This window comes from Urocampus carinirostris, chromosome 16 (assembly GCF_059441175.1).
Source record: "Urocampus carinirostris isolate Australia breed hairy pipefish chromosome 16, RoL_Ucar_1.0, whole genome shotgun sequence".
In the NCBI taxonomy this organism is placed as follows: domain Eukaryota; kingdom Metazoa; phylum Chordata; class Actinopteri; order Syngnathiformes; family Syngnathidae; genus Urocampus; species Urocampus carinirostris.
In genome coordinates this window covers 27568028-27595421 of record NC_142364.1, presented here as the reverse complement: position 1 = coordinate 27595421, position 27394 = coordinate 27568028, and the positions used below count along the sequence as shown (strand labels likewise).

General features: G+C 38.5%; 2 protein-coding genes across 6 annotated transcripts; one reads left to right on the top strand and one right to left on the bottom strand.

Moving 5' to 3' along the window:
- On the top strand, window positions 1-15166 carry st6galnac6 (ST6 (alpha-N-acetyl-neuraminyl-2,3-beta-galactosyl-1,3)-N-acetylgalactosaminide alpha-2,6-sialyltransferase 6). Of its 4 annotated transcripts, none has more exons than XM_088319961.1 (6): window positions 1-134; window positions 2338-2361; window positions 5868-6068; window positions 8130-8527; window positions 11342-11449; window positions 13157-15166. In XM_088319961.1, the coding sequence occupies exons 2-6, from the start codon at window positions 2350-2352 to the stop codon at window positions 13341-13343; spliced, it is 906 nt and encodes a 301-aa protein (XP_088176087.1). In that variant the 5' UTR covers window positions 1-134; window positions 2338-2349; the 3' UTR covers window positions 13344-15166. The 4 variants fall into 4 exon arrangements, with proteins under 4 accessions (XP_088176087.1, XP_088176088.1, XP_088176086.1 ...); XM_088319962.1 differs by lacking the exon at window positions 1-134 and adding an exon at window positions 1857-2081; XM_088319960.1 differs by lacking the exon at window positions 1-134 and adding an exon at window positions 1858-2093.
- spout1 (SPOUT domain containing methyltransferase 1) lies at window positions 15060-27394 on the bottom strand. Of its 2 annotated transcripts, XM_088319959.1 has the most exons (13): window positions 27144-27394; window positions 27025-27064; window positions 25890-26000; window positions 24331-24490; window positions 23758-23847; window positions 22599-22648; window positions 21810-21940; window positions 21676-21748; window positions 20748-20846; window positions 18946-19048; window positions 17433-17580; window positions 16027-16136; window positions 15060-15658 (listed from the first exon to the last, which is right to left on the bottom strand). In XM_088319959.1, the coding sequence occupies exons 1-12, from the start codon at window positions 27189-27191 to the stop codon at window positions 16071-16073; spliced, it is 1119 nt and encodes a 372-aa protein (XP_088176085.1). In that variant the 5' UTR covers window positions 27192-27394; the 3' UTR covers window positions 15060-15658; window positions 16027-16070. The 2 variants fall into 2 exon arrangements, with proteins under 2 accessions (XP_088176085.1, XP_088176084.1); XM_088319958.1 differs by lacking the exon at window positions 15060-15658 and having other exon boundaries at window positions 15682-16136; window positions 27144-27393.

The window sequence follows — 27394 nt, the reverse complement described above, 5'->3', positions numbered from 1 at the left end:
TTTGAACAAGAGAAACTCCGCCCAGACAGACAGTACTGTGTAATTTTCATTACATTCATGTGAATGGCAACATCACATTCAACAAAGAATTAAGACAGATAGTGAAAAGAGGGAGATATTAGCGAGTTAGGCAGGTAAGTGTTTTTTCAATGTAAATGTTGATGGATCAGGAAAATGGGGGAAGGAGGAAATGTCGATCCAACCAGTACACATAATCTATGCTATAGCTTGCATAGGGATTTATGGTGGCATAACAGAAAATATGCAAGTGTCAGAATAAACAAATAATTAAAGAAGATAATTACCAAATTAAATTGAGAGGTAGGGCAATGTACAAATCTGATAATCGGATTTGTTAAATAAAACAAATTAAAGGACAACGACCCTAGAAGTTACATGCATTTAATTTTGTCAATAAATATTTAAATTAAACACTATTGAGTGATTCGATATGTTATGGATCACATTTTAGTTAAGGCGTCAACCAAGGTAATTGAAACAGACCATAGACCAATTTTGTTCTGTTATTAAGGAATTTCTACAAGAAACAAGACATTATGATTTTGCCATGGGAAGAACAATAGCGGACAATATTAAAATAGAAATAGACAAAATGAATAAGAATGATCAGAATAAAGTTGAAAAGCTAAAGAAAATAATACAGGGTCCATTTGAGAAAAGACATTTTGGGTTTGAGAATTAATTCAGTCCTGCAAAAATAAATAAGAAGTAGCTAACTGGAGTTAAGAGTAACATAGATTTAAGCAAAGGACCAACGAGTAGGAGGCTTTAGTGAAAGAGTGGAATGTGTCAGAGTAGAGCGATCAGGTTAAACGTTCTATTACAAATGTTATTGTTGCATTTTGACAGTGTACAATTAAAATTATCAAAGGAGGGAGATAATCATTGAGCTGTTGGGAAATTGATTTAAAATAAAAAGTTAATGTAAGAACCTGGTATATTATCCCATACCTGTCAACCTCCCGGGCTCCATGCCCTTACAAACTCGTAAGTATTTATTTTTGCAAACGTGTAGTTTAACATGTTATATTGTACATGTGTTTCTTTATATCATGTATATTGTTAACATTTTGTTGTGAGATCCTGAGATGCTCGACATGAATGAGGTTTATTATAAAAGAAAGTTAAAAAATGAAGTAGCTTGGACGTTCACTTTAGAAGGAAAACATACATGCAAATATAATTAAGTAGAATAATACATTTTCTTATTCAAATTATGAATTCATTTTCTGCATTAAATTGTTGTTGGTAATATACTGATTAAAGGGATAACCACAAACATGTCTTTTTTCATTTTCCCATTTTATACTTCCTTTTTTTTTTAACTTCTTTGTACAACATAATAATACGTAATATGCATCAAAGAAAGTGAGCCGTTTGAGAGCCGGCTCTCTTTAATGAGTTGAGCCGAAAAAGCCGGTTCTCTAGAAAGAGACGGACTTCCTTTCACTACATCAAACCGCTCACTTCGTTTGCAACGGGAAAAAAAACGATACAGAGATAGAGGCTACCGCGGCAAACTCGTTTGACTTGATTGATTTGCCGTTTCGTGATAGTCGGTGTATACCGGATGGTACCCATAATCGACAAATTTGCGTTTTTCCGTACAGATTTTCTCGTACGTCGTACACGTCTTAAAATGCATAATAAACGTACTTTGTACGGCAAAACGTACAGGTTGACAGGTATGTTATCCATAATTAGTCATAATGAAAATGTCAGTAATTTGATGATTCAATCAACACCTTTCGTTTGTCATATAGCAACACGCTGTTCCAAATTCTTTGACAAAATCGTTTCATTAAAACGTATAAAAAAGAAACGCTTTGGTCCCCTACATCCGCTGACGTCAGCGAGTGCAGCAGAATGGACTGGGCGACACCGCGCCGCTATCCCACAACAACAAGGGCAGTAGCAAAATGAGACCCCCAAATGGTTTCGCCCCCTCGGCGTCCGCTTTTTAAAGTGTTTATTTTTTCTCATCTCCACGCTGGGAAAATAAATTAAGCTTCGTGGGAATGTCGCGCGATCGGAAGCTGAGCCCACCACGGGGGGGATGAGTGAGTAACATGGTAATTCATAGCATTTTTTTTTAGTATTACAAGCGCGGGGTGTGTGTGTGTGTGTGGGGGGGGGGGTCATTTATACTAGCTTTAATATAATACAGCGTGAGCGTGCGTAACCCAAGAGTGCGTTGCTATATGGCAAACGAAAACCGTTCAACATGTAAATAAACAGAGAACCGTTCAACAAATAAATAAACCCTGCCTATCCCCCCTCTCCCCCGAATCCCTTTCCCCGTTGAAAATGCTGCAGGAGCACCAGAGCATGCCACTTAAGGTAAGACGCACAAGCACACCAACGAGTTAAGGAAGGTGTGGCAGTTGAACATCTTCCACTTACTAACTCTGTTGATATGATTGTTAAGGATATCTCAGAGTGTGCAGTTTCCTCATGCGCGAGAACATAAGCAGGACATTGTGGTTCAGCCTTTAAGCATGTTTATTCCTCAACAGCAAGTAAACAAGAACACGGCTCCATTCAATACAACATGGCAATCTACAATAGCAAAACAAAAATATGGTGCATGAGTAATGACCTCACACAATGGAAAACGTCTTACCCCTCGAGTAAGAGCGCTATTAAATTGATAAATCTTAACAATGATCAAGGACTGCAAATTTAAATAAATTACAGTTGTTCCAACACTGTGTGTAACCAAAGATTTAATGTCCTTAATGGTCAAATCGGAGCCTTCGCTCTGAAAATGCTGGTCTACTAGTGATCCCTAGAGCCAAGAAGAGATCCGGAAGTTTGGGAGCGTTCTCCTTTCGGGCCCCGGTGCATTAGAAGGCTCTTCCCCCTGAGATTCGATTTGCAACCTCAGTGGAAATGTTTAAATCTAAACTCAAAACACACTACTATTCTATAGCATATGAATAACCTATATTTTATGGTGACAATATCCGTGTATTATTTGCCCTCATGTCGGTTTTAGATCAGGGGATGGTGTAATAATAGTGTGTGGTTTGTAATCATCTGTGGAGCCCTTCGAGACTATACAAAAAACATGACTGACTTGACCAGTAGGGGGCGATGACGCTTCATAGGACAATGCCATACAAACTAATGAAAGCCTCTGTTAGTCACGAGGGCAGTGAGTTGTTTTCCACGTAGAGCTTTTCTGCGTTTAACTTTAATCTTTTCAGGCAACTTTCTGTTTTCTCCATTCTCTAACATTCGTTTCTGGTACAGTGAATGCAAATCGTGTGATAATGAGATAATCTAGTGCCTTTTTTGTATGTCATCCACTGGTGGTCTAGTAGTTAACAGCTTCACCGCAGATCCTTGAAAAGTCTTAGAAGGTATTCGATTCTTTAATTGAGGAGTAAGAAGGTAGAGCACTTGTTTTGAGATCAAGAGGTCACAGGTTTGATTCCCAGCTCCTCTGTGTTATATGTTGAAGTGTCCCAGATAAGCAGGCAGTTGCCTTGCATGGCTGATGCTGCTATTGGTGTATGAGTGTGTGTGAATGGGTAAGTGTGAAGCCCTTTGGGAGGTCTGCAGTGACTTGAAAAGCGCAATAGAAATGCAAACCATTCATTCATTTGGCATTAAATCTCTTAATCTAATGTTTGTCTTAAAAATGTGAACATGTTATTACTATTCATACTTGTCTGAACAAAAAATATTTATTAACATTTATCAGTTGTCTTTTTTTAATGATACACAATTAACTTTCGTGATAACATCCCATGACCAAGTCAAGTCATGATTTTTTGTATAGCCCTTTTTTAAAAGGAGTCTCAAAGGGCTGCACAGACCCCAGAGTATTGCAAACTACAGACTATCATTACATATGATTACAAATTGCAGAATATTATTTCACCATCCTCTTATCTAAAACCTACATAAGGGCAAGGAAAAAACTCAAAAACTCATGACCACAATAACAGAACTACCAAATCGGTGCTGTGGTTTCACTCGGGCCTTTCAGAGCAGACGCATGTCTTAGGTCAGGTCTACACATACTGCACAAAGAAACTTTGGACCATGGGGAAGAGTCCATCAAATTAATAGTGGCTGTCAGACAAATGTATTTCGCCGTAGCTAAAACCTGTGATGAGTTATGTGTACCATGCACTATGTATTGTGTGCAATAACTATTTTTCTTTTTGTGATTAGTAATTCTTATTTTTGCCAACTCTGTTTTAAATTTGAATTCAAAATGCATTGAAAAAGTCCTCAATTTGTCTTGCCTTAAGCTGGAGCAACCCTAGTTAAAATTCGGTGCTCTGACCGCGGCGATCCGGGTTCCATTAACGTTGCCTCTAAGGTTTTGCAATATAGTCCGCTATGGACTGATCAACCATTGCATAAATACGGTATTATCCTACTGTAAAACCTCGTGTACAACCCACAAACAAACCTGGAGTTATTTTACTGGTAAAAAAATTGTTATACTCAGATAAATACTTGACTTGACTTGAAATAAATACAGTAAAATAGGCTACTGATGGTGATGGCTTCCCTGCCAGCACCAAACGTCTATCAGACTTTAGATCTTGAGCTAAATTGGATCTGGTTTGTTTTACAAACTATTTAGTCCCAAAATAGATATCTTAAATTGCATTGTGTTTTGCCCATTTACTGTAGACGAAATGTATTCACAAAATAATTGTTGTTTTTTTACCACGTCCAATGTGGTCAAAATGTAGCCCCAAAAAGTCCAATTTTACTTCTTGATGAACAAAATAGGTACTTCATACGTGTCAACCTAAGCCAACTGCTCTGTTTATTAATGATTGCAATTCTCTTTTCTACAGGGTTCATAACAGGTCCTTGAAATCCTTGAAATGCTTGAATTTTAATGATGTGTTCACAAGGATTAAAAGTTGCTTGAATTTTGTGTGAAGTGCTTATAAATGCTTGAGATTGTTGTCACGTTTCACAAGTTTGCTTAATAATGACGATGACACTGCTCTCTAGTGGTCTTGCTTTTCCATTGCATTTCTGCCCTTGTGACTAATAGAAGCTTGCATTAGTTTGTATGGCATTGTCCTATGAAGCGTCATCGCCCCCTACTGGTCGTGCCCAACAGGACAAGTGTATGCCACACCTTAACAGGGCTCTATGAAATATGCATTCGTGAAAGGATTACTTATCAATTATGGACATTTGAACAACTGAAGGTAGCCTTTCCCAGAGGTAAATTGTAACAGGAAGAACTTCCTGCAACTAAAAAAGTAAACTACAGATTACTGTTGTTTTACTGAACACCTATATGGGGAGAGGTTTATCTAAAAGGAAAATATATATTCGCAATTTACTCCATCTAAAAATGATATGTCTTGATAAATGCACACACAAGATTTAAAACGGCATATGTAAATCAAAGCTATACTTGTGGATCTGCAAATACATGATTCACACTCGATTTCTTCTTGTAATAGTACTGGAGTAATTGGAAAATTGGCTTTGAAAGTTCTTAAGAAGGGCTTCAAATTGGCTATCATAAAGGTGTACAAACCCTGTGACATCATTAAAGGAACACATCACTTTCAAAATGGCGAATTCCCTTAACACAACAGGTGAGGTGCTAATTAGACGCATGTTAAAGTTGTTGTTAATGAGTTGAAAAATAACATTTTTCAAATTGTGTCTTTTTGTTGACTAAATACGGACTTTTATTTTGGATGGGCTAAGCACAAAGTAATTTTAGCGCTATACAGTATATTTTGGACTAAATCATGTTCAAAATGGACCACACCAGATCAGTCCAAAATTCAAGCTCCAAACGACGTCTGGTGCCATGCGAGTCCTACTTTTCTAATTTTTCGTCTCAGGACGGAGCGCAGACTCGGCGCATCACTATCGTGGTCGCCATCTTGATCCTGACCACGCTCTTCATCTTGTACAACTCCAGCCTCGGCGACAGTCAAGTGGCCTACGTTCCCTTCCATGCTGCCAAAAACCACACGCCTAAGCTCACAAACTTGAAGTTGTGGGCCACCAAAGATGACTACATACCGGTCTACGGCAACAAGGTCAGCATTTGTCTTGCTATATTTATCCTACACATTTGGTCACGGCAGTAGTAAGCCATCAGGGCCTGGTAAGCCTTCTCTGCTGGCCTAAAAATATCATAATGGTGTGATTATATTGGGTCTATGAATACTTGTCCAAGATGTGTTCTTTTTGTCTAGGCATAGTATGCTGCAAAAATAATTTAACGAATAGAAAGACCAAAATTCAGTACTCCTTTACAGTAATTGCTTTGCCCACGTATGCAACATTTTTCTAAGTACGGTGGAACCTCGGTTCTCGGCCATAATCCGTTCCAGAACCCTGTTCGAAAACCGTTTTTGTTTGATCACCGAAATCATTTTTCCCATTAAAAATAATGTAAATCGTTTTAATCCGTTCCAACACCCTGAATGTTTACCTTGAATGTTTAACGTAAACTTAAAGTTAACCCAGGCTAATCGTATGTTCGCGTTATCGTAATCTTATGAATAGGATTTCTTACTTTTGTGGTGGTCAGCAGAAGGCGCTCGCACACCTCCTTCATATTTGGCTATTATTTCTTTCTCAAATGCAATAGTTGTACGCACTACTTTTCTTTTTTCACCTGTTTCACCTGCAGCAACTTTGCTGCTTGCACTGACTTTCTTCAGAGGCATAATAAGGGGCTAAAACACCCCTACACCGCTCAGCATCGCACCCTAGCGTACGCGCTCACGCATTATCGGCATTCGAACTCCGATTTTTTGACCGAACAGCGAAGCAAGAATTTCTCGAAATTTTTGGTCGGACACCGATTTGTTCGAACTGAGAGGCGTTCGAAAACCGAGGTTCCACTGTATTCCTGTATAAGCCACGCCCCTTACCCATGCGCTGCCTACTATTCTCTATTGTTGACACACAACCAAATCCGTATGCGCATACAAACTGACCCCGATTTGAGAATTTTATAGATATATTTACGGTTTGGATGCGAGTTTGTACGGCAGGAAGAATATCATTATGTCAATAGGGAAAAACTTTGCGTCCTCGTAGTCTGTGCTTGAGTCGGTGCGACCAAAATTATATTAGCTCAGGAGGTAGAGTGCTCGTCTTGGGATCAAGAGATTGCAGGTTCGATTCCTGGCTCCTCCGTGTTATATGTTGAAGTGTCCTTGGGCAAGACACTGAATCCCTAATGCCCCCAATAAGCTGGTCGGCGCCTTGCATGGCTGCTATTGGTGTGTGAGTGTGTGTGTGAATGGGTAAGTGTGAAGCACATTGTAAAGCGCTTTGGGAGGTATTCATTGACTTGAAACAGCGCTATATTAATGCAGACTATTTACCATTTATTCAGTTTTATTATATATTTAGATATAAACATGCCTACCATCTTCAGATGTATTCAGTGTTATGTTCCTGGAGGATTGTTTTTTTTTGTTCATGAGTGAAGGAGGAACCGTCAAAGAACAGAACCCACTGTGTAATCTGTGATCTACTTTTACAAAGTAGTGAAGAAATGCAGCATTTTGTAACAAAAGTTGGTTTACAGAACGTTGTTAACATTGCGTTACAATACTCGTTACCAAGAATGGTCATGGTTTTTCAGGAACGCGTTTCCCAACAATGCTCACTACTCAGAAAAGTAATTGTGTTCCTTTGTAACGCGTTCGTCCCAACACTGGTCATCAGGACTGACTTACTTGGCAACATTGTTTCGGTTCGACTAACATTGGGGTCTGAGAATTTGGTGCAGCCCAAATTCCATCCAGTATATGCACCGCTTATCCACAGTAGGGTCGCGGGGGTGCTCGAGCCTATCCAAGCTATATTCCGGCAGTGGGCAGGGGACAACCTGAACTGACTGCCAGCCCTTCGCAGGGTATACAGACCACCATACAAACACTCATTCACACCTAGAGAGAATTTGGACCAGTCAATTAACCTGACGTGCATATTTTTGGAACGCGGGGGGAAACCAACGCAAGCATGGGGAGAACATGCAAACTCCTCACAGGAAAAGCTAGTAGCTGGATTTGAACCCATGACTTCAACTCATTTTCCGTGCCGCATCCCAAATTACACGCCTTATTTTTTGTTGGCAGAGAATAAATCTGCATTGCCACCACTGCGCCCTGGTCAGCAGCTCCAGCCACGTGTTGGGCACCAAAGCGGGCGAGGAAATCGACAGCAGCGAGTGCGTGATTCGCATGAACGATGCCCCGACGGCAAGTTACGAGGCCGACGTGGGCAGACGCACAACATTGCGGGTGGTCGCCCACTCGAGCGTGTACAGAGTTTCCCGTCGCCCTAAAGAATATATGGACGGCCACGTTATATTCTGGGGACCCCCAAACAAAATGGCCAAAGGTTCGAGAGGGACCGTGTACAGGGCCATACAGAGGATGAGCTCCACAGACAAGCACGTGTTGTGTTTTACCGTTGCGCCTGAAAAAATGTCCAGATTCGACAATCTCTTCCAGCTGGAGACTGGGAGAAACAGGTGAGCTTTTCTGTGACCAATTAAATTACCAAATACAGTATTCCCTCGCTGTACTGCTATTAAGTTCATAGTTTAGTGAACCCCTAAAATAAGGAGAGAAGACATCAATGGATTCTGAACTTGCAGGGAGCACCAGGAGAGGAGCTTTCAGATAAGAGAATTCTGTACCTTCTTAAAGTCCTACTTAATAGATCTTCAAGGTTACTTAAAACAGATCAGCCCAAAGGGGTGTGGGCATCAAGGAACAACATGATTGGCGAACAGTGAGTCAAAATAAGGAACTGCCATCCTACGAAATCTTTTTCGTTGTCCAATAATTGAAACCTAATGAATTTATCAATCGCGCTTTACTTTTCATGGTAACACTACTTTGCGGATTTTCATCGCGCATTGTGTTCTGTATTTCGACTGGCTAAGCAGTTGCCCTGCCCCTTTTCTGCCTGTGTCTGTCTGTGTGTCAACGTTGCAATCTTAAGTATGCCAAAATCTTCTACAATTTCGAGTTTCATTAAAAGTCATGTCGACAAAAGCACCGAAAGGAGAAAGATGCTTTCCATCACCGATAAAGTTTGACTTCTCGATATGCTAAAGCAGGGATGTCGAACTCAGTTTGGTTCTGGGGCTGCATCCAGACTAGACTCTCTTTCCTCAGGCTGGCCGGATCAGTAAAAGAATGTCAACTCCATATTTCTAGCCTTGTTTTTCAGGATTATGCTTGATCATTCAGCCTACATTATGTCGAAGTGTCCTTGGGCCAGACACTGAATCCCTAATGCCCCCAATAAGCAGGTCGGCACCTTGCATGGCTGCATTGCAGCTATTGGTGTGTGAGTGTGTGTGTGAATGGGTAAATGTGAAGCACATTGTAAATCGCTTTGGGAGGTCTTCATTGACTTGAAAAGCGCTATATAAATGCAGACCATTTACCATTTACATTAGTAACCTACTTATTATAATCACGGATGACCAGGGATTGTTTCTGAAACATTTACATACATCCCAACGGTACTTGGCGAGTTGGACTGCCTTTTTAAAAAATTTTGTTTATGTTATACAATAACTTCAAAGAAAATATATTGATTATCGATCCTCGAAATCCAGCCCGAGTATGTATTAGGGGTGGGCAATACTTGGATATTTTGTAAAGTAAATACAAGGCAGTACCAATCAAAACTGACCACATACTGATACTTCGTTGCTTATAAAACGATCATTGAATAATTGACCTGTTCCCCTTGCATTCGTCTATAATTACAATAAACACTCAGGATCGACCAAAATGGGTTTTTCTGGGCCCATACGGATTTTTGGTTCTAAGGAGGCTGATAACCAATATTTGAAGCCGATACTCAGTTCCTGTGAAAGCTTAAAAATCATGGAAGAAATTTTTAATAATGCCAAAGAATCAATTAATATTTTACATAAATTCAAATAAATCTTTAATAGCTCTCTGAAACCTTTTTTCAGTAAATTAATTAGAATTTCAACATAACTAACATTACTAATCTTTTACTTAAACCAAAAACTAAATGTCAATACAACCAACATGACTTAAATTAACTTAAAACAAAAAGTGCATCAAAACGGAGATGGCGAATTGAAATTTGGGAGCAGTCCTGTTTAAGAGCCAGATTGATAAACTAATGTTATGGTAAGAGCTCATCACTTCCACTTAAGTGTTCTTTTTTTGGTCTCTTTCAATCACAAATACGAGTAATAAGTAATAACAACTAACAGCTCAGTCTCCACCTAAATGTGCCTCTTTAAAACAAGTTAACTATACACTTTTTACGCTATTTCTTAACCGCAAATGGACCAAGGCATGTCGGGACGAGTTAGCTGAGCTGCTGCTCTTAGCTGAGCTGCTGCTCTAACGTTATTGTTCTTGCTTCAATGGCTCCACCGCTGGTCACTTATCCAGGGAGAAAAGGGGAGGGGAGGATCAGGAGCAATGGAGAGAGAGTCTCGGCTGCCTCTGAGACTTAATAATTGGCCCGTCAAATAAATTTAAATGTGGATACCGATATCAGTCAAATTCACAAACATCAGCGCCGATAATTGGCACCCTGATAATTGGTCGACCTATAACAAACACAGCAAAAAGATTTTAGGCACTGATACCGTTTTATCTTTTATTGAATAACTACAACGGAAACTTTAACAATTTAAAAAAAAAAATAGGAATTTTCTATTACAACTGTTTCAGAACAAAAGTCAAGAAAGTCCAACTAAATAAGCAGCAATTTAACAAAAAAACAAATATAACAATGTCAACATACTTTCTATTTCACAATATTTTAAAAGTCAGAAAATGCAAATGGTGTACACATTTTAAGTTAAACTATTTAACTGTACCAAAAAAAAATCTTACACTCCAGCAACTGTTTCAGAGTAAAACCCCAAAATTGAGCAATGTAACGTTACAATTACTGTTGAACAATGTCAACAAAATAACTAATATACAATTCCAATACACAATATTTTGAAATATGTAAATAGTGCAAAAAGAGTGTAAAAACAGTTGGATCAAAATTAAAAGTTGGATTCTGAACTTGCAACATTATTACATTGAGTCATAATGGGAAGACATTATTGATCCCAGGATAATGTTATGGATCCCATTCTAGTACTCACTCAGGATTGATAATACTGTTATTTGGATCGATCCGCCCAACCTTTAGTATGTACCCTTTTGTGAGGTTTGACGTTTGCTTCTACATGTCACATAATGGCAGTAAGGCTGTACTTTTCTATTTGAAAATGTGCACGATAGATTTTAACTCAGCCAACAACAAGTTTGTTTGTTTTTCAAAGACAAAAATCGAACTCATGGCTAAGCACGGGCTGGTTCACCATGGTCATCGCCATCGAAATGTGTGACGACATCAAGGTGTACGGGATGGTTCCGCCCAATTACTGCGGGTAAGTTAGGAGTTTGTGATTTTCGGAAAGACTTTGTCATGTTAGGATTGAAATGTCAGCAAAAAATCAGGACAGAATTTACGATGTTTGTCAAAATAAATGTGCAAAATTGACTTAATTATCCTTGAATACTTGCTGGGCACAAACATGTCAGACTTATTGTCTTTGAGGCTTGAATTTCCACTTTTTTGTAGGTCCATAACCAATACATCGGACAGATTTGATATTTTCAAAGTAAAGCTTGTTTTGGGGGATAACTAAATGTATACTGTAAGTAGTACCGTAAATTCCGGACTCCAAACCGCTATTTTTTTGCTACATTTTATAGACTGCGGATTATTCTTTCTTTCTTTTCGTGGCAGCTGCGAGGAAAACAGCAAGCTGCTCTTTTCACCAACGCATGCGTTCTGAATACAAAATACCGAGGTGACATCTAAAAACATCTATGACGCCTTTCTAGAGGAATTTTTTTTTTTTGCCAACACTATCATATATTGTATAATATAAGAAGCTAAGCAGGTTTCTAGCGTTAAGTCATTGATATGACAGAGTTAAACCACTAAAGGACCCTGTCTACAGGGGACGCATTATTGAGGCTTTAATTTTCTTCCCTAGATGGTGAAAACTGCAAGAATACAATACAATGCATTGAGTGCATTGGCTAATATGTTTGTGAAGATAAAGTGCATAAACTTTTCACCCTTTTGGAATTTATATAAAATATGGTTCCGATAACCTTGACTAAAAACTTTTAGCAACTTGCGGCATTGCCTTGTTGATCTTTAATGTGGATGGGAACAGATTGGACACTCAACCGTCATGTCTGCCATAGCGTGAGTCTTCTGTTTACTACTGGATCCCCAAAATCGAAAGTAACACAGAAAACCCAGGAGTAGTATTATTTTGCTATGTTTTTTTAACTAAAAGCTCAAATATACATTATATATATATATATATATATATATATATATATATATATATATGTAAAACCTTTTTTTAATGAGTTTACATCCATTTTCTAGCCATGTACTATATTTCAAACACCTGTAGGCCACGAAAAGCTAAACCTTGCAAAGCGGGCGACACAGGGATCTTTGAAAGTACTTTGTTGAAAATGTAGCACTTATTCACAATATTTCTTTTTCACCTACAAATTAAGTCCTACACTTTCTGTATCTATGGTGGCAATGCCAGGTTGCTGAAGTTTCCTTTATCCCCGAGGAGCGATAACAAGCGAATACAATCAATGACCACACTAACCATCACCAACAACTACACAAAATAACATCTGTGCCGCAATTTGGCACTGTCTTTCACAGTATGGTTGCCCCTTCGCCCTCGTCCAGAAGTATATGCCTCACATTTTACACGATGCAGCCCTTTCTTTTGGCTCATAGTAAATATGTGCTCGTTTTTGTTATCACCATCATGAATGGTCACATGATCTGAAAACACGTGACGTAAACAACTTGGAGAATTACTGGAAAATGCTGCATCTCTAAAAATATGTGCCAGGTGTGTGCCAGCCCTAAGAAATGGACGTGAATCTGTTCATTTTTATGGTCATTCAATAAGCCTGTGGCTTAAAATCCGAGGCGCCTCGTACAGAAAGAAATAGTTTCAATCTTAAATCTTAGCACGCGGCGATTGATCAGGTGTGCTCTGTAGTCTAGTATTCACGGTATTTGAGCAATATATTTCTTGCAGGAACCGGACGGACACCAAAAAACTTCCGTACCACTACTACAAGCCGCGGGGTTCTGACGAGTGCTTGACGTACATACAGAACCAGAACAACCAAAGAGGAGGCCACCATCGCTTCATCACCGAAAAGGAAGTTTTTGGCCGCTGGGCGGGTCTCTACAACATCACCTTTGTGCACCCCACCTGGTAAAAGGTGAAAACAAACACTTAGATGCGGAATTGCATCAGATTTCAGGGATCTCTTCAAGGAAACAGTGATTAAAAATATATTTACAGACTTATGTTTAACAAAGGGGTTATACCAGGGGTCGGGAACCTGTGGCTCTTTTCATGAGTACATATGGCTCAGAGATAAAATAGAACTTGTACTTATTCAATATGATTTTTGCAACGTTAACAATCATCACACTTGCAATTGCGAGACTGTTCCAATGTGTCTGGGGTTTGGTCCAGTTTATAAAGGACACAATTTTAACCACAGTTTTACAGTCAGGGTGTCTTACCATCAGACACCGTTGTGGCTGTAAATCATGAAAAAATATTTTATATGGAAGCACTTTAAACACTTTATATTCATTGTTGAAAAGCCACAAAACCAACTCTAACCCAAAACAGACTTTTTACCCAGAAGCTCTTCAGCCGTAGGAATGGGTAGAAATGGGCGGAGCTATACACAGGGCAGTATGCGTGCACTCCTCTCCCCCAGCGCCGTCTGCACTGATGGTAAATACGTTGGTATCCTTGTTTGCAGTATTTTGTGACATTTTTACAAAAGAACTTTGCTCGCACCTAGTTTTAAAACAAAAATTACAGGCGAAATGAGCCCAATCAGTCTTAAATAACTAGGGAGGAAGACACATTTTAAATGTTATATTTAAATTGATATGAGACACTGGCTCTGACATTATGGTGAAAAATAAAATGTGCAGAATAATTCGCTTTTGTCTTGATAGCGGGTTTGGCAGTTTTACGGAATTGTGTCTTCAATATATGGTATGGATCTCTCAAGAAAATAATCGAAATATTTTTGCTTTTACGGCCCTTTGGGTCAAAAAGGTTCCCGATCACTGGTTTATATTCTTATGTACGAAGGATTGAGGTTGCAACATGGTAGATGGTAAAGCTTAAAACTTTCAATGAGACATAAAAAGTATGTTGAGTTCTCGCTTGGCAATTGAATTCAGTTTGAGTTTGCCTTGCATGTTATTGACTTTGGTGTTCCAAAGCATCACTTTTTTACACTGTGTCAAGTTTTTACTGTCCTGCTGCTTGATTTAATATGAAAGAAAAACAAAAATGTTTAGCAACACTGATGTCTTAGGACAGGGATGGGCAGACTACAACCTCTGGGCCACATTCGGCTAATCAGGCTAATCCAGCCTGACAAACGAAAAATGTCCTTTATGAACTATTATAAATATATGTATTTTTTTACCACCATTTAAAATAGGGGTGACAAACTCGGTTTCATCGAGGACCATATCAGCGTAACGGCTGTCCTCAAAGGGCCTGATGTAACTACTGCTGACTAATTTTAAAAAAGTATACAGAATTTAAAATTTGATTACGCTCTGCCGCCATTTCCTGGCTTAAAATCATGATCGCAGCCTCGGTCAGCTCATTTATAATGGACATTCAAACTATGTGTATTTATTAGACAAGCTCCAAAATACTTTCTTTTCTGGGGTTTGGTTTGGCGTCTAGACTCACTTATTTTAATGTTACACTAACAAATACAAACAAAATATAAAAGAGGGCTAAAATTACCTATTTTTTGATGTCTAAAATTGAGTAAACCAGATTTTGGGGGTTTTGTACAACATGACTGAATTTACATTGTAAACATTACATAATGGCTAAAAGTGTAAAGCAGCAAAATGGATTTTTGACAATGACCTATGAAATACTTGTTTCCAACTGCATCGTTGTGAAATTATGTTAAAATGTTTCACTCCTGCCTTGATGTCAAAAGAAACATGTTTACTTGGCTGAAATAAAAGACTAATGACTTTATTATTACATTGTTATGTTCAGAAAGTGGTCAGATTTTGAAGTGACCGAGTGGTTTTAACATTAGAATTGACTTTTGCACACAAGAAATACAACAAACTGCACAAGTTGACTTAAAGGGACAATGTGTATGATGTCAATAATTTATACATGATCTTTGCACTAATACATATTCCATAGTTCCCTGTTTAGGTGTAGCATTAAAAGGAAGATCTTGGGCCTGACCCAAAATCGGGCTCAAAATGTTAATCGTCAAGTCAGGCCGGCCGGGCTTCTCCCTTGACGCGCTGCACTAGATTTGAGGGCAGTTTCAGCGAAATCAAGATTTGGGTTTATTTCAGAATCCGCCGGGTTTATTTACACGCGACTCGGGTTTGGTCTGGCTGAATTTTTTAGGCCTGATCTTACCCCTTTGTAGCATGCACCCGTCATCTTAGGCAGGACCCATAAGGGGCGATGACATTTCAAAGGACCTTGGCATACAAACTATAGCTTCTGCCGGGAAGAAGAAATGAAATGGCATCATATTTAGGCAGACTTGTTTAGAAACATTGCAACAATTTCAAGCATTTTCAAGCACTCCTCTCAATAGTCAGACCCTTTTTTTAAACCTTAAAAAATTTCAAGCATTTTCAAAGATTTCAAGCACCTGTACGAGCATTCTTTACACTTGTATGAAAGTATGAAATGTTTTTTTTTAATTTAAATGCAGTGAGTCATTTTCACACTTTTTAAAGGTCCACATTCATGATTAAATGTGAAATCATGAAAAATCACATAGTATGCAGATATTAGTCACAGTTCATAATAGAAGAAAAAAGATCTATGTCTCAGTACAACTGACAAAACAGAATGGGACTTACAAAATGAAAGAAAATATAATTATAAAAAAACAAACGAAACATGTTTAAACACTGGAAAAGGCGGACTCTATCTTCTGCCTCAGCGTTGCCATGGAGATTAAGATGGCTTCCTGTGGAAAACAGACAAGTAGTAGTTAAATTTAGATTGTGACCATATTTTCTGGACTATAAAGCGCACTGGATTATAAGGCGCACCCTCAAAAAATTAGTCTTGAAATATTTTCATATATAGGGCGCACTGGACTATAAGGCACATAAAATAAACTGCTGTAAGAGATTCCTTTGCATCAAAAATGAAAATCAGAGAACATCAACATTAAATTTGGTTACACTAAAATGAAATAAACTATTCATTCATGAATTGTGAGTGCATTTGCTGGTAAATATCATAGTTTGTACACCTTTTTATCGTCATAGCCAAGCATTTTTATAACATTTTCAAAAGACAAATTGCTGATTTCGCCAGTATCTGGCATCTTGGTCTTTTCACTAGTCTTTTTGGCCCACCGTGTAGGGGGCGATGGTGCTTCGCATCCAACCCCATAAAAACTAATGCCAGCTCCCATTAGTTAAAGAAGAAATGCAATGGAAAAGTGAATGCACCAGAGCGTGTCAGCATCATTTATAAGCAGGCTTGATTTATTTTGCTTCATTTAATTCATGGCTTATCCAAACAGACTGCCAGGAAACATGGCAACAATTTCAAGCACCTTACCCAAAATCCAAGCACTTTTCAAACATTAAAAAACACATTAAAAATGAAGCGTGTTTTCCTCGTTTTTTTTTTTAAATCTATAGCAAGAATCCTAATATAAAACCCCAAAATATTGATCATTAACATCTATCCAATTACTGGTGTTTCTTAATATAACATTTGTTTTTATTTTTAACAAGAATCTTGCAATATAAAACAAAAATATCGTTAGTAAACAATTATCCAGTTAGCATACTTATGGGACTATAAAGCGCACTAGAGCATAAGGCGCACTTTCAAATTTCTGGCAAACTTTGTTTTTGTAGGTGCGCCCTACAGTGCAGAAAAAAAATCACGGTAATTTAACTGTAAGGGTAAGTGCAACGCCAAAATGATGGTTCATGTTGATTACTTTTACCATAGTTTAACTGAAAACAATATCAGGGGGGCTTGACCGTAGCAGCAAGATGGCAGACACTCTTAGATCCCCCTAGGAAAGCCTAATGGAATGTAAAAATGCATGTGTATATGATAGTTCATGTGTTTGATTATTTTTATAATTGATTTTTTTTTTTTAAATGAAGTTATTTTTTACCACTGGGAGGCGCCAAGTAGTACAAAATGTCCCTTTATGCACAAAGTTAGGCAAGACTAATCCCCCAAAATGGATTCCAGGAATCATTTCCAAAAATGATTCCACTGAGTGCCTCACCTCTGTGCGAATTGTCCTGCTGCCCTGGGAGGGACACGTATTAAGGTAGTGGTCAAAAAGGACACTAGGACACGTCATGTCCAGATTCTGGTCGGCGTCTAAACTGGCCTCCAGGCCTTGCAGACCTCCGAAGACCACCAGGAGATGCCTGCCAATGGAATTAATGACATGAAGTCTTTATCGGAACACCTCCAGTTTTCATTATACAAGCTTTATTTGGAACAAAAATCGTGCTCGTCACTCGAAGGAAATCAAGTTATAAGCATTCCCAGAGTCTACCACTAGTTACGCTTACAGACCGCTGACCATTCACCGGCAGCATCAGCCCTTCCTGGTTTACGCATGAGATTTTTTTGTAGTCATCAGGCCCCCGGATTCAGCGCAACAGTTTAAAAGTAGTGTAAAAGAAACGTTTCTCAACTGGTGGTTCGGAAGCCAAAAGTTGGTTTCGGACCCGTATTCAGTGGGTCCCGGACCTTTTCCATGGGAAAATAACGCTAAGAAGAAAAAAACTGAGGGTCAATTAAACTCCTTCGGTGTTCTTACATGTTAAGGCCAGTTAAATTCAAGACTAAGACTTTTTAATGCGTTTTAAATCAAATATAAGACCAAGTTGACACAACAAAAAAATGTATATATATTTCTTGCACACAATACATTGTGCCTCTAACACATTTCCTGACACAGCTTTCAACTGTGGCGAAAAACGTTCCAAAGTAAACGTCTGCTATCTGTATTGTCGGTAGATCCAAGACATGCGTCTGCTCAGAAAGTCTGACTGAAACCACATCACCGTTTTGATGGTTCCGTTATTGCGGTCACGCGATGTTGCCTCGAAATAAATCCGTGGATTATTAAAAAAAGACAATTGATAAATGTTGCGAAATCTTTTTAAACAGATAAAGCTTATTTATGTGTTCAATTCTTAAGAATTTCAAAAATCGGATTAAAGAGATTTTAATGCCAATTATGTCCTTATTTTTAGAATAATGAGTTTAATGCCTTTTAAGACTTTTTAAGGATCTCCGTGAACCCTGTCCTTATAGGTAGAGGGCGATTATGCACTGCTCGATCTCCTTTTCCATCAGCAAGTTTGATACTACATATAACTTGTGATTTTGTTTATTTCTGTTTTCTGCCCGGAATAATGGGTCCCACAATTGTAGTTATAAAATGAAAGGAAGAAAAGAGCACATTACTTTGATATCATCAACAGCCTTGTGCTTGTCACTTCTCCTTTGCGGTGCTCATAATTAACATTTTATTTTGAATGCAAGTAGAAAACTTAATTTTGTTTAATTATTCTGTAAATGTGTTTTATAGCTATTTAGGGTTAACGTTGATGGTTTGGGGAAATTGGAAACGGACAATTTAGTCTGTAGTAATTATTTAATATGGGGAAAACGCACGCAATATACAGGAGCAATCCAGGCTACGAGCACGATCTTTGAACAAAGCTGGTATATGGAGGTACCACTGTACTTTTGGGAATTGTGATGGGCATCTTGCTTACTTGAAGGGCGCCAACGTGGCTTCGTCGACACTTTTGCCCTTTTCCGAGGTCCCGATGGTCAGATCGTAGCCGTCCTTGTGCGGACTCTCAGTAAACACAGCACCTGAGGGATTCGATTGTAAAATTGAGATTTTTTTATACAAGTTTTTGTTGATTGAATATTGCCGATTACGGCAAACACTCAAATAAGCGGTCTCAAATTATTATTAGGCTAAGTAGACTAGTAGATTCTATTCTTCAATGCTATGCTAACGTGCAATGTTAATTTTAAAAAGACTTGAAAGGCTTGTAATAAGTTCAAAATGCACACAGTAAAATGAACCAGTGTTAAATTAAACCCAAAGAGGTTTACATAGGAAAAATGTAAGCTAAAAGTAGTTACATTTTAAGAGTTAGAGACAGTGTGCAATATTTAATGCCCCTAGTGGTACAAAAAAGGTTTATTTAAAAAACAACCATTGATTTGAATAGTAAGAAAAACTACAAAAACTAATATGCCAATGTAAATTTGGATACATACAAGTCGAGAAACTGGTATTTCTTTAACACAACGGAATCCATACCTAATAGTTGCCGCCAGGTTTGTCTGGCATCTTGCTGCTACGCTGTTTAAATTTAGCACTGGTTTCTGTTCCCATTAGGCATCTAGTGGTTAAATTTTACAGACATTTCCCTACTTACGACCATTCGAGTTACAGAAATCAGTACATTTTTTCCGGGATGTCGAAAAACATCTTGAATTGTGTGCACCTTTTTCCGAGTAGAGGACATTAGTGTAGTGCTTATTTCCGCTGCTAATGGCGCTGTGAGAGGTCACCCAGCATCCACCCCGAAGAAAAAAATCCGCGCCCTCTTCCTAGTTCATGTGTAAACATATTCTATACTGTATCTCCAGCGTGCTAAGAAGGTTGAAATTTTTATTGTTTAATATCTCGTGCATCCATTCAGTATGGTTGGTGTAAATTGTAAAGAAGAGGCGAGACGGTTTTTTTTTAAATGAAAGTGGAATAAGAAAGATTGATGCGGTTGAGAAAATAGTTGGGACGCTTTTTTTCGCCCACTTTCAACCACGGAGGAGGAAGTCGCCTAACTCTTTGAGCGCATCTTCCAAAAGTAGGTTAAACTCAACTTTATTTATCTTTATAAAGCATATTATTTTATGAAATTTTTATTTTTAAGTACAAAACAATACAGGTTACTTATACAAGCCTTAAACATACAAAATATGGCACAGAAGCAACATTGGAACAAATTCAACTTCTCAACGATCTTGCGGAACCCATCTCGTTCATAAGTAGGGCAGGGTCTGTATTCTTTTACACTACACTGAACTAAGGAGTGTTAGTGAAGTCTAACACTAGGTGAAAAGTGACATCTTTTGTTGTTTGAATTCAACATTGAAGAGTTTAGAGATATCTTGAGCAATGTAAATCCTATTTAACACCATTTTTTTTTCACTTTCAAGATTCACCTATTTTCTACACTTTAAACAGTATTATTTTCTACACTGGAAAGGTGTTTCACTCCAACCGATGATGGATTAACTCTATAATGAATATGTGAGATTAACAGTGTAGAAATAACATGAACTCTATTTTGTTCACCTAGGTTATTTTGTTCCCTTTTACTCTGTCTATCGTTTGAATAACATCAGGGGAGTCTAAACCATTTTACTGTGCGTATTAAACAGAATTTTATTTTATTTTAAATTTCATTACAGAAAATAGAAAACTTAATTAAATAAGCCATGGCTTTGCTTGTAAATAGAGTAAGAAGTGCATACAAAATTCAGGGACACATACTGAGAGAGGACGCCAGGCGGACACTGTAGCCCCAGTAAAGCCCTCCTTCTATTTTTGGCATTTGTGGGGCCACCACCACACCCTTGTATGTTTTGCAGTCTAGAGGAAAAAGCAGAATGAAGGTCAAGACTTCAAAACATCAACCAGGGCCCTTTTTGAAGATAATTGTTAATTTTTTAGGTAGAGCTGCAACAATTAGTCGAGGTTGTCAACAAAAACAATTTATAGAAATAGTCACCATGGAATTACATTGTTGACAGACATGTTTTTCCCAACAGAATGAGGCATCTTTACATGGATAATAATCTATGCTGTGGGTCGCTCATGCGCAATGGCGTCTGTCTTGAGTCGTGTATAACACAAATAACGGCGGCAACATCAAGTATTCGTCCCAAAACTTCAACATTTGGGAGCATTTTAGCATGGATACAGCAAATTTGCAAAGTTTGAGAAAACAGACCCTACGGAACATGACGATAAGATTATTGCCACAACATTTAAAGAACATGGCGGATAGTTGTAAGGAAAAGGAGACTGACTCACCTAGTTAGGATTCAGGTAACATTTAAGCCAATAAGGTTTTGAATTACATGCATTGTACATTTCAAACTAACTAATAGCAGCTGCTGTCAATCACGAGGGAAGAAGAAATGTAATGGCAAAGTAAAGCCACTAAAGAGCAGTGTCGGCATCATTTTTAAGCAGACTTGTTGAGAAACATGGCAACAACTTTAAGCATTTTCAAGCACTTTACCCAAAATTCAAACACTGTTCAATCCTTGAAAACACATTAAAATTCAAGCACCTATACGAAACCTGTAAGAAAGTTATTTTATTAACTATACGATTATTCAACTAATCGTTTTAATATCAGTGACTAATCGACCATTGTAGTCATGTTGCAGCCCAATTTTCAAATGACCCTCACCTGGTTTCTGCGACTCGTCAAGACGCACGGTAACACGCAGTCCATCTTGAAGCTGTTTGTCGATCTGGACCTCCTGAAGAGAACACGCTAGTCAAAACAGAACGACGTGACGTAGATCACTTCCTGGTTCTTACCTTCCTCATACCGCAGTTCACCAATGAACCTTTGCCAGGTTTTGCGGGCCTATTCAGGACGATGCCTTCGCGGTATTTGGATTCCTCGTCTATCCTCATATGATGAGGACTGTCCAAAGGGTTCAAGAGTCCTGCAGGAAGCCCATGAACAAAAAAACAAAACAAATGGGTTGGAAAAATAACGACAACAAGCAAGGATTTTTTTAAGCTTACAAATACATTTCAAACAACCACACGTCAGCAGTGTTGGGACTAATGTGTTACAAAGGAACGCATTCCTGTAAAGCAATAACTTTTCTTTGCAACAGGTATGGTAACGCGTTATTGATAACAATTTGTACCTTCACTGTAGTTACTGCGTTATTCAGCTACTCGTGCAATACAGATCACGTATTACAATGTTTTTCAAGTACTGAATACTTTTGCATTTTTCACATCACACCCTTGATTTGCCAGCAATGTCATTTGAAGAATGGACGTTTTTATATTTACATACTTAGTACTACTGAACATAATGATGGCGGCATTTTCTCAAGCACAGAGTACGAGGACGCTGAAATTTTCGTCATCGGGATATTCTCCCTAACGTATGAAGCAAATGTAATGCTGAATGGTCTTATTCGTTTGTTATTTTTGCAATAAGCCATACAGTCATTTGTACGTAGTTACTTTTAGAGTACTGCGCGACTTGTTGGCAGTCATCTGTGGGGTAACTTTATTACTTTTTGAATTAGGCAATTAGTAACTAATAACTATCAGTAACAAAAACTTTAAAATATTTTGACATACCTGCATACTGCAAGTCTTGATGCTTCGGGAAAAACATTTTGCGCAGGTACCTTGGACAGATAAGAATATTATGTTATTATAATAAACAACAGAAACAAAGCAGGAGTCTAGCGTCATTCATATGACACACAGAGTTAAACCACCAAAGGAACCATGACTACAGGGGACCAATATTGAAGCTTTCATTTTCTTCTCCAAAAATGGTGAAAACTGCCACAATACAATGTATTAAGTGCCTGCGCCAATATGTTTGCATAAATAAAGTGCAAAAACTTGACAACATAATGCTGCGTTAACATTGATTAAAAGCTTTTAGCAACTTACAGCACTGCTTTGTTGATCTTTAATGTGGATGGGGACGGATTGGACAACCAACCTAATTATTTTATTTTTATTGTTAATGCAATATCAATTGGTAGCCTGGAAGGGGAAATTACCTCAGGTTTAGTTTTTTAATTTTCCTCATGCTGAGGTTTTAGAGTTTTTCCTTTCCCATATGTAGGTTTTAGATCAGAGGATGGAGTAATAATAGTCTGTAGATTGCAATAGGATGTAGTCTGTGCAGCCCTTTGAGACTCCTCGTTATTAAAGGCTATATAAATAAACATGACTTGACTCAAAGCCCTGCACACAGATGGCACAACCTACGTGAGACGCCATTGGAAAGCATCTTTTTTCTTTTAGCTTCAGATGTTGGGGAGGGGACGCTTTGAAGGAAAACGGTGCAGTCAGGTATCAAACATGTTTAAACTTTTTGGCGCTCGGCCGGCAAATTCCCAAAGTGTGCAGGGCAGAGAAAACAGCGAGCTGCTCTTTTTCACAAAGCATACAAAACACAGTGGGGATGACTAATAACATTTAAAGGAGTAATTAGTCCATGCTTTTGCCAACATTATTCTTATAAGACATAACAGAAGCCAAACGGGAGGTTCAATAGTAGTTCATTTTATACGCACACACAATATTTACTTTTTGACCCACAACTGTACCAAAATCCCTAATTCATACATTAAAGAAATTTGAGTACAGTTGAAAACTGCTTCAGGAGTGCAAGGGACGGCACCGTTGACATTCTGAAGCCAATAGCGGCTACTCGAATGGCGTCAAGTGTGCACAGGGCTAAACAATATCAGAATTTGAACACTTTTATCACACTTACTGGGGACACTCCAGATATTGTAGTATTCTCGCCAGCTGAATGCAAGCTTGTCCTTTCTTCCCGATTCCTTTAAACTCGCCTTCCACACTCCTGTGACAAAAACAAACCCTTTTTCATGCAATGGCACTTTACAAACATATTCCCCCCAAAATTGACTTCTTAAAAGAGACACTGGGTAATAATTTGACCTACAACATATGAGGTACTGTGCAGTGCCACTGAAAACAAGTGCTACAAAGCTACTGCACCATTTTTCCCATTTCTTTTGTACAATCTTGCACATAGTTTTTGGGGGTATCCTTAGCAGAAAGATGGCTGAAAATTGTGTCAGCTACCTCTAGGTCAGGGGTGAACAAACTTTCGGAGTTCTGGGCTGCATTGCTCTGGGTGTTACGTCATTGAAATGCAAATTTCTCGACCTATGTGTATTTTTTTAAAGGCACGTTTATGATAGTCCATGTATTTTTTCTTATTAATCAAATCAATTTTATTGATTGAAAAAACCCACCACTAAAAGGCACTCAAAAATACGCAATCTCCCTTTAGCTTTTTAAATTTCCCACTTGAACTTACTTGACATCTTCGCCTTCCTCATCAAACACGACAATCTCATCCACGCAGAAGATGACGCAGGCTCGAGCGATTTGTCCCGCCAGGTAAGTTCGGAGTTCTGCCGACTGAGCGTTGTCCAGGACTGAGCCTGGCAGAGCCAAACTAACCGTGTAGACTCTATCTGCCCAAGACAAAGTTAACATTTCCATATTGAGATGTAGTTTGCGTGGGTTTGTCAAGCGAACAGGGATGAACTGTAATTACTGAATTGTATTTATTGACACTGATAACAATGTAGTGAAAAGTTGTATGCAACAAGATTAGAGGGAAAAACATGGGATAAGAGACTGCCAAGATAAATAGGCAAAGATATTTAGAACAGGTTTCAAAACTGGCCTAAGTTGTAATAAAGGTGGAATGGAAAAGTACTGCAACAAAAATACCCAAATATGTCGCAGAATGTATTTTCCAGACTATAAAGGCGCAACTAAAAATCCTGTTGTGCCATTGTAACAGCTTCCCGTTGCTTCAACTTTTCACAGCGTCCGTTTCCAGTTAGCTTTTTGTAGTCTGCATGTTTTGTCTTGCAGTGCCTATTGATATGGTATTCTTAGAAAACAGCCAGTCTTGGAAAATTAGGCAGACGCAGCCGTTTCGGTTAAAAAAAAATTGTATATAATTATTTTTTTTTCTTGTTCTTGAAGCCGCGACCCTCTCGGTCACCTTTCCTTTTTTTCAGTCGCTATGTAAGAAATGGGGTGGGCTAACAGAAAGCCAAACGCAAGATGGCCAAAAGGGCTACTGCCATCATATGGTGAAATGGCAAATTTTTTGGCCACAAATTTATTTTATACTGCGGTCAACATTACTGGCGGACCACGTGTCATAATTTTAATAACAAAGGCCGTAGGCCTGTGAAAATGTGATCACAAGCCATACTGGCCCCTGGGTCGGACTTTCTAATCTGAAACTCATACAGAGAAGAGAGAGGTTTTACATTATACTTTTGTATTTGTGCAATCAATCGAAAGACATTGCTTATCATTATCGCAAAATGTCCTATGCAACGGAAATCGAACACGTGTCGGCACAGTGAGACACTGAACCACTAAATCCAGTATGCCTTGTAGTGTGGAAAATACAGTATATTTTTCACAGTTCTGCGCACTAGTTTAGAGTGGTGAAGGCCCTGGGAAGAAGCTGTCACTAAGCTTGTTAGTCCTGGTACTAAAGGACCCTGAAGCTCCTACCAGAAGGCACCAGTTCAAAAAGGTGGTGGCCGGTGATGAGTAGAGTCTTTTTTAATGTTGCTGGCTCTGCAGCCAATGACAGAGAGCAGCCAATGATTTTCTGGGCTGTGTTGATTACCCTCTGTATGCATTTTTTGTCTACTGCCGTGCTCCCATCATACAACACCGCGACATTGTATGCCTAAAGTAGTATTGGAATAATTGAAGGAGAGTTATTAAGTTAATGATGTCAAATGAAGCCACTGTGTACAGGTGAAAACCCCAAATGTGATAGATTTAAATACGGAACAAAAACTGAATTCCAGGCTCCTCTGAATAACCTTGAATTACCTTCTTTTTCTGAGAGCTTCTCTTTTTCCTTCTTTGCGGCCACTTGTTTTTTCTGATTTTCCAACTGTTTGATCAACTTTGCCTCCTTTCTTTTCTTCTTCGCCTCCCGGACTGTTCAAAGTATATGAGAAAAACAAAAATACAAGACAATTTCAAAGACAAATGTAACCCAATAACCACCACAGAAGAATATAACCATCACTTTTTCTATGGTGTATTACTCCTGTGCGGTGGGTAAGGTTCTAAGCCCGATTTGGGATTTTATCCCCTTTGATGAAGATGGCAATATTTATCTGCAGTAAAAAAAGGACTGTTTTCGAGAATAGATTACTATATCAGTTCACAACACAAGCAGCCCTCTAGTATTCCAGGATTTGTAGCAAACATTTTTTACAAGGCACGTTTAATGTATTTCCAAGCAAATTTATGTTAAGTAGGCACGGGTCAGGTCAAAGACGGTCAACATAATAAGTTAGCTAGTGCAAACTACCTACGTTAGGGTCTTACCATTGCCATTTCTGACTAAGTAAATTAGCTGCTTTTATTGTGATTGACTAGGGACTGCAACAAATAATACATGTATTAAAAACTTATGTGCTCTACCATAAACCCTATTATGCTGAATGAATTGTCAAATTATCAATGGATGAAACGTATCAGCATGTGTATGAGGATAGTGCATTTACAAAAAAGTGGACCGGAATCAAGCAGACTGAAAACTTTATATGTGTGAATATCTCGGGAGGAAGACTGTAAAGGTAGGTGGATATGAAAGCATTGCTATGCTATTCTGAATTTCTCTAGCGCTCTTTGTGCTTCTCGACAAGGTGAGCTACTTCATCCGACAATTGTAAAATATTCGTTTGACGGGTCATTGCTAACAGTGTTCAATACTGTAGCTTGTTCTGCATTTGTTATCAAATGTTGACTGGCCTTACCCATTGTTTATTACGGTTTACTGCCGTCCGTCATGGTGTCGTCACGTGGTTAGGTAACGTGTGTGAAAAGGGTCGATAAATGATAAGCACTGGTATAAATTGTCTTATTGGACAAAGTTTATGAATCAAGATTTGAATAAATATAAAAAATATGTGCAGAGGATCGTAGTGTTTAGCATGAGGGCTTGTTTACTCACGAAACAGTTTCCTTTTCTTCCAGTCGACACGATCCTCTGGCTAAACGCAGATGAAAAGCACAATTAAACATTGGAGAATGGATACGATTAAAACAAGAAATAGCGACTGGATTTACTACCTTAGAGAAGTACGCGTTGTGTCGTTTCGAAGCAACCCCGGTAGACATGCTTTCAAGAAGAAATGTCCTGTTTGTGTGTTTCTTCTTCTTCTTTTACAATTTATTATTAGTGATTGTCTCGAGCGCCACCCAACGCCGAGTGATAGTTAACACTCTATAACTTCGGTTTTTGTGCTACAATATTTCGTTATTTATAAATTCAATACGATCTGTAAACTTCACTAGCTAGTGATCTATCGCCCCAAAGAGTC

Excerpts from the sequence above, each read along its gene's own strand:
- spout1 (XM_088319959.1), bottom strand. The coding sequence starts at position 27,191 with ATGTCTACCGGGGTTGCTTCGAAACGACACAACGCGTACTTCTCTAAG. Across the intron at positions 27,065-27,143 it reads ACAACGCGTACTTCTCTAAG|CCAGAGGATCGTGTCGACTG; the intron begins GTAGTAAATCCA and ends ATCTGCGTTTAG. Across the intron at positions 16,137-17,432 it reads GCAGGACAATTCGCACAGAG|GAAGCCATCTTAATCTCCAT; the intron begins GTGAGGCACTCA and ends TGTTTTCCACAG.
- st6galnac6 (XM_088319960.1), top strand. Across the intron at positions 6,069-8,129 it reads TACCGGTCTACGGCAACAAG|AGAATAAATCTGCATTGCCA; the intron begins GTCAGCATTTGT and ends TTTTGTTGGCAG. Across the intron at positions 8,528-11,341 it reads CTGGAGACTGGGAGAAACAG|ACAAAAATCGAACTCATGGC; the intron begins GTGAGCTTTTCT and ends TGTTTTTCAAAG.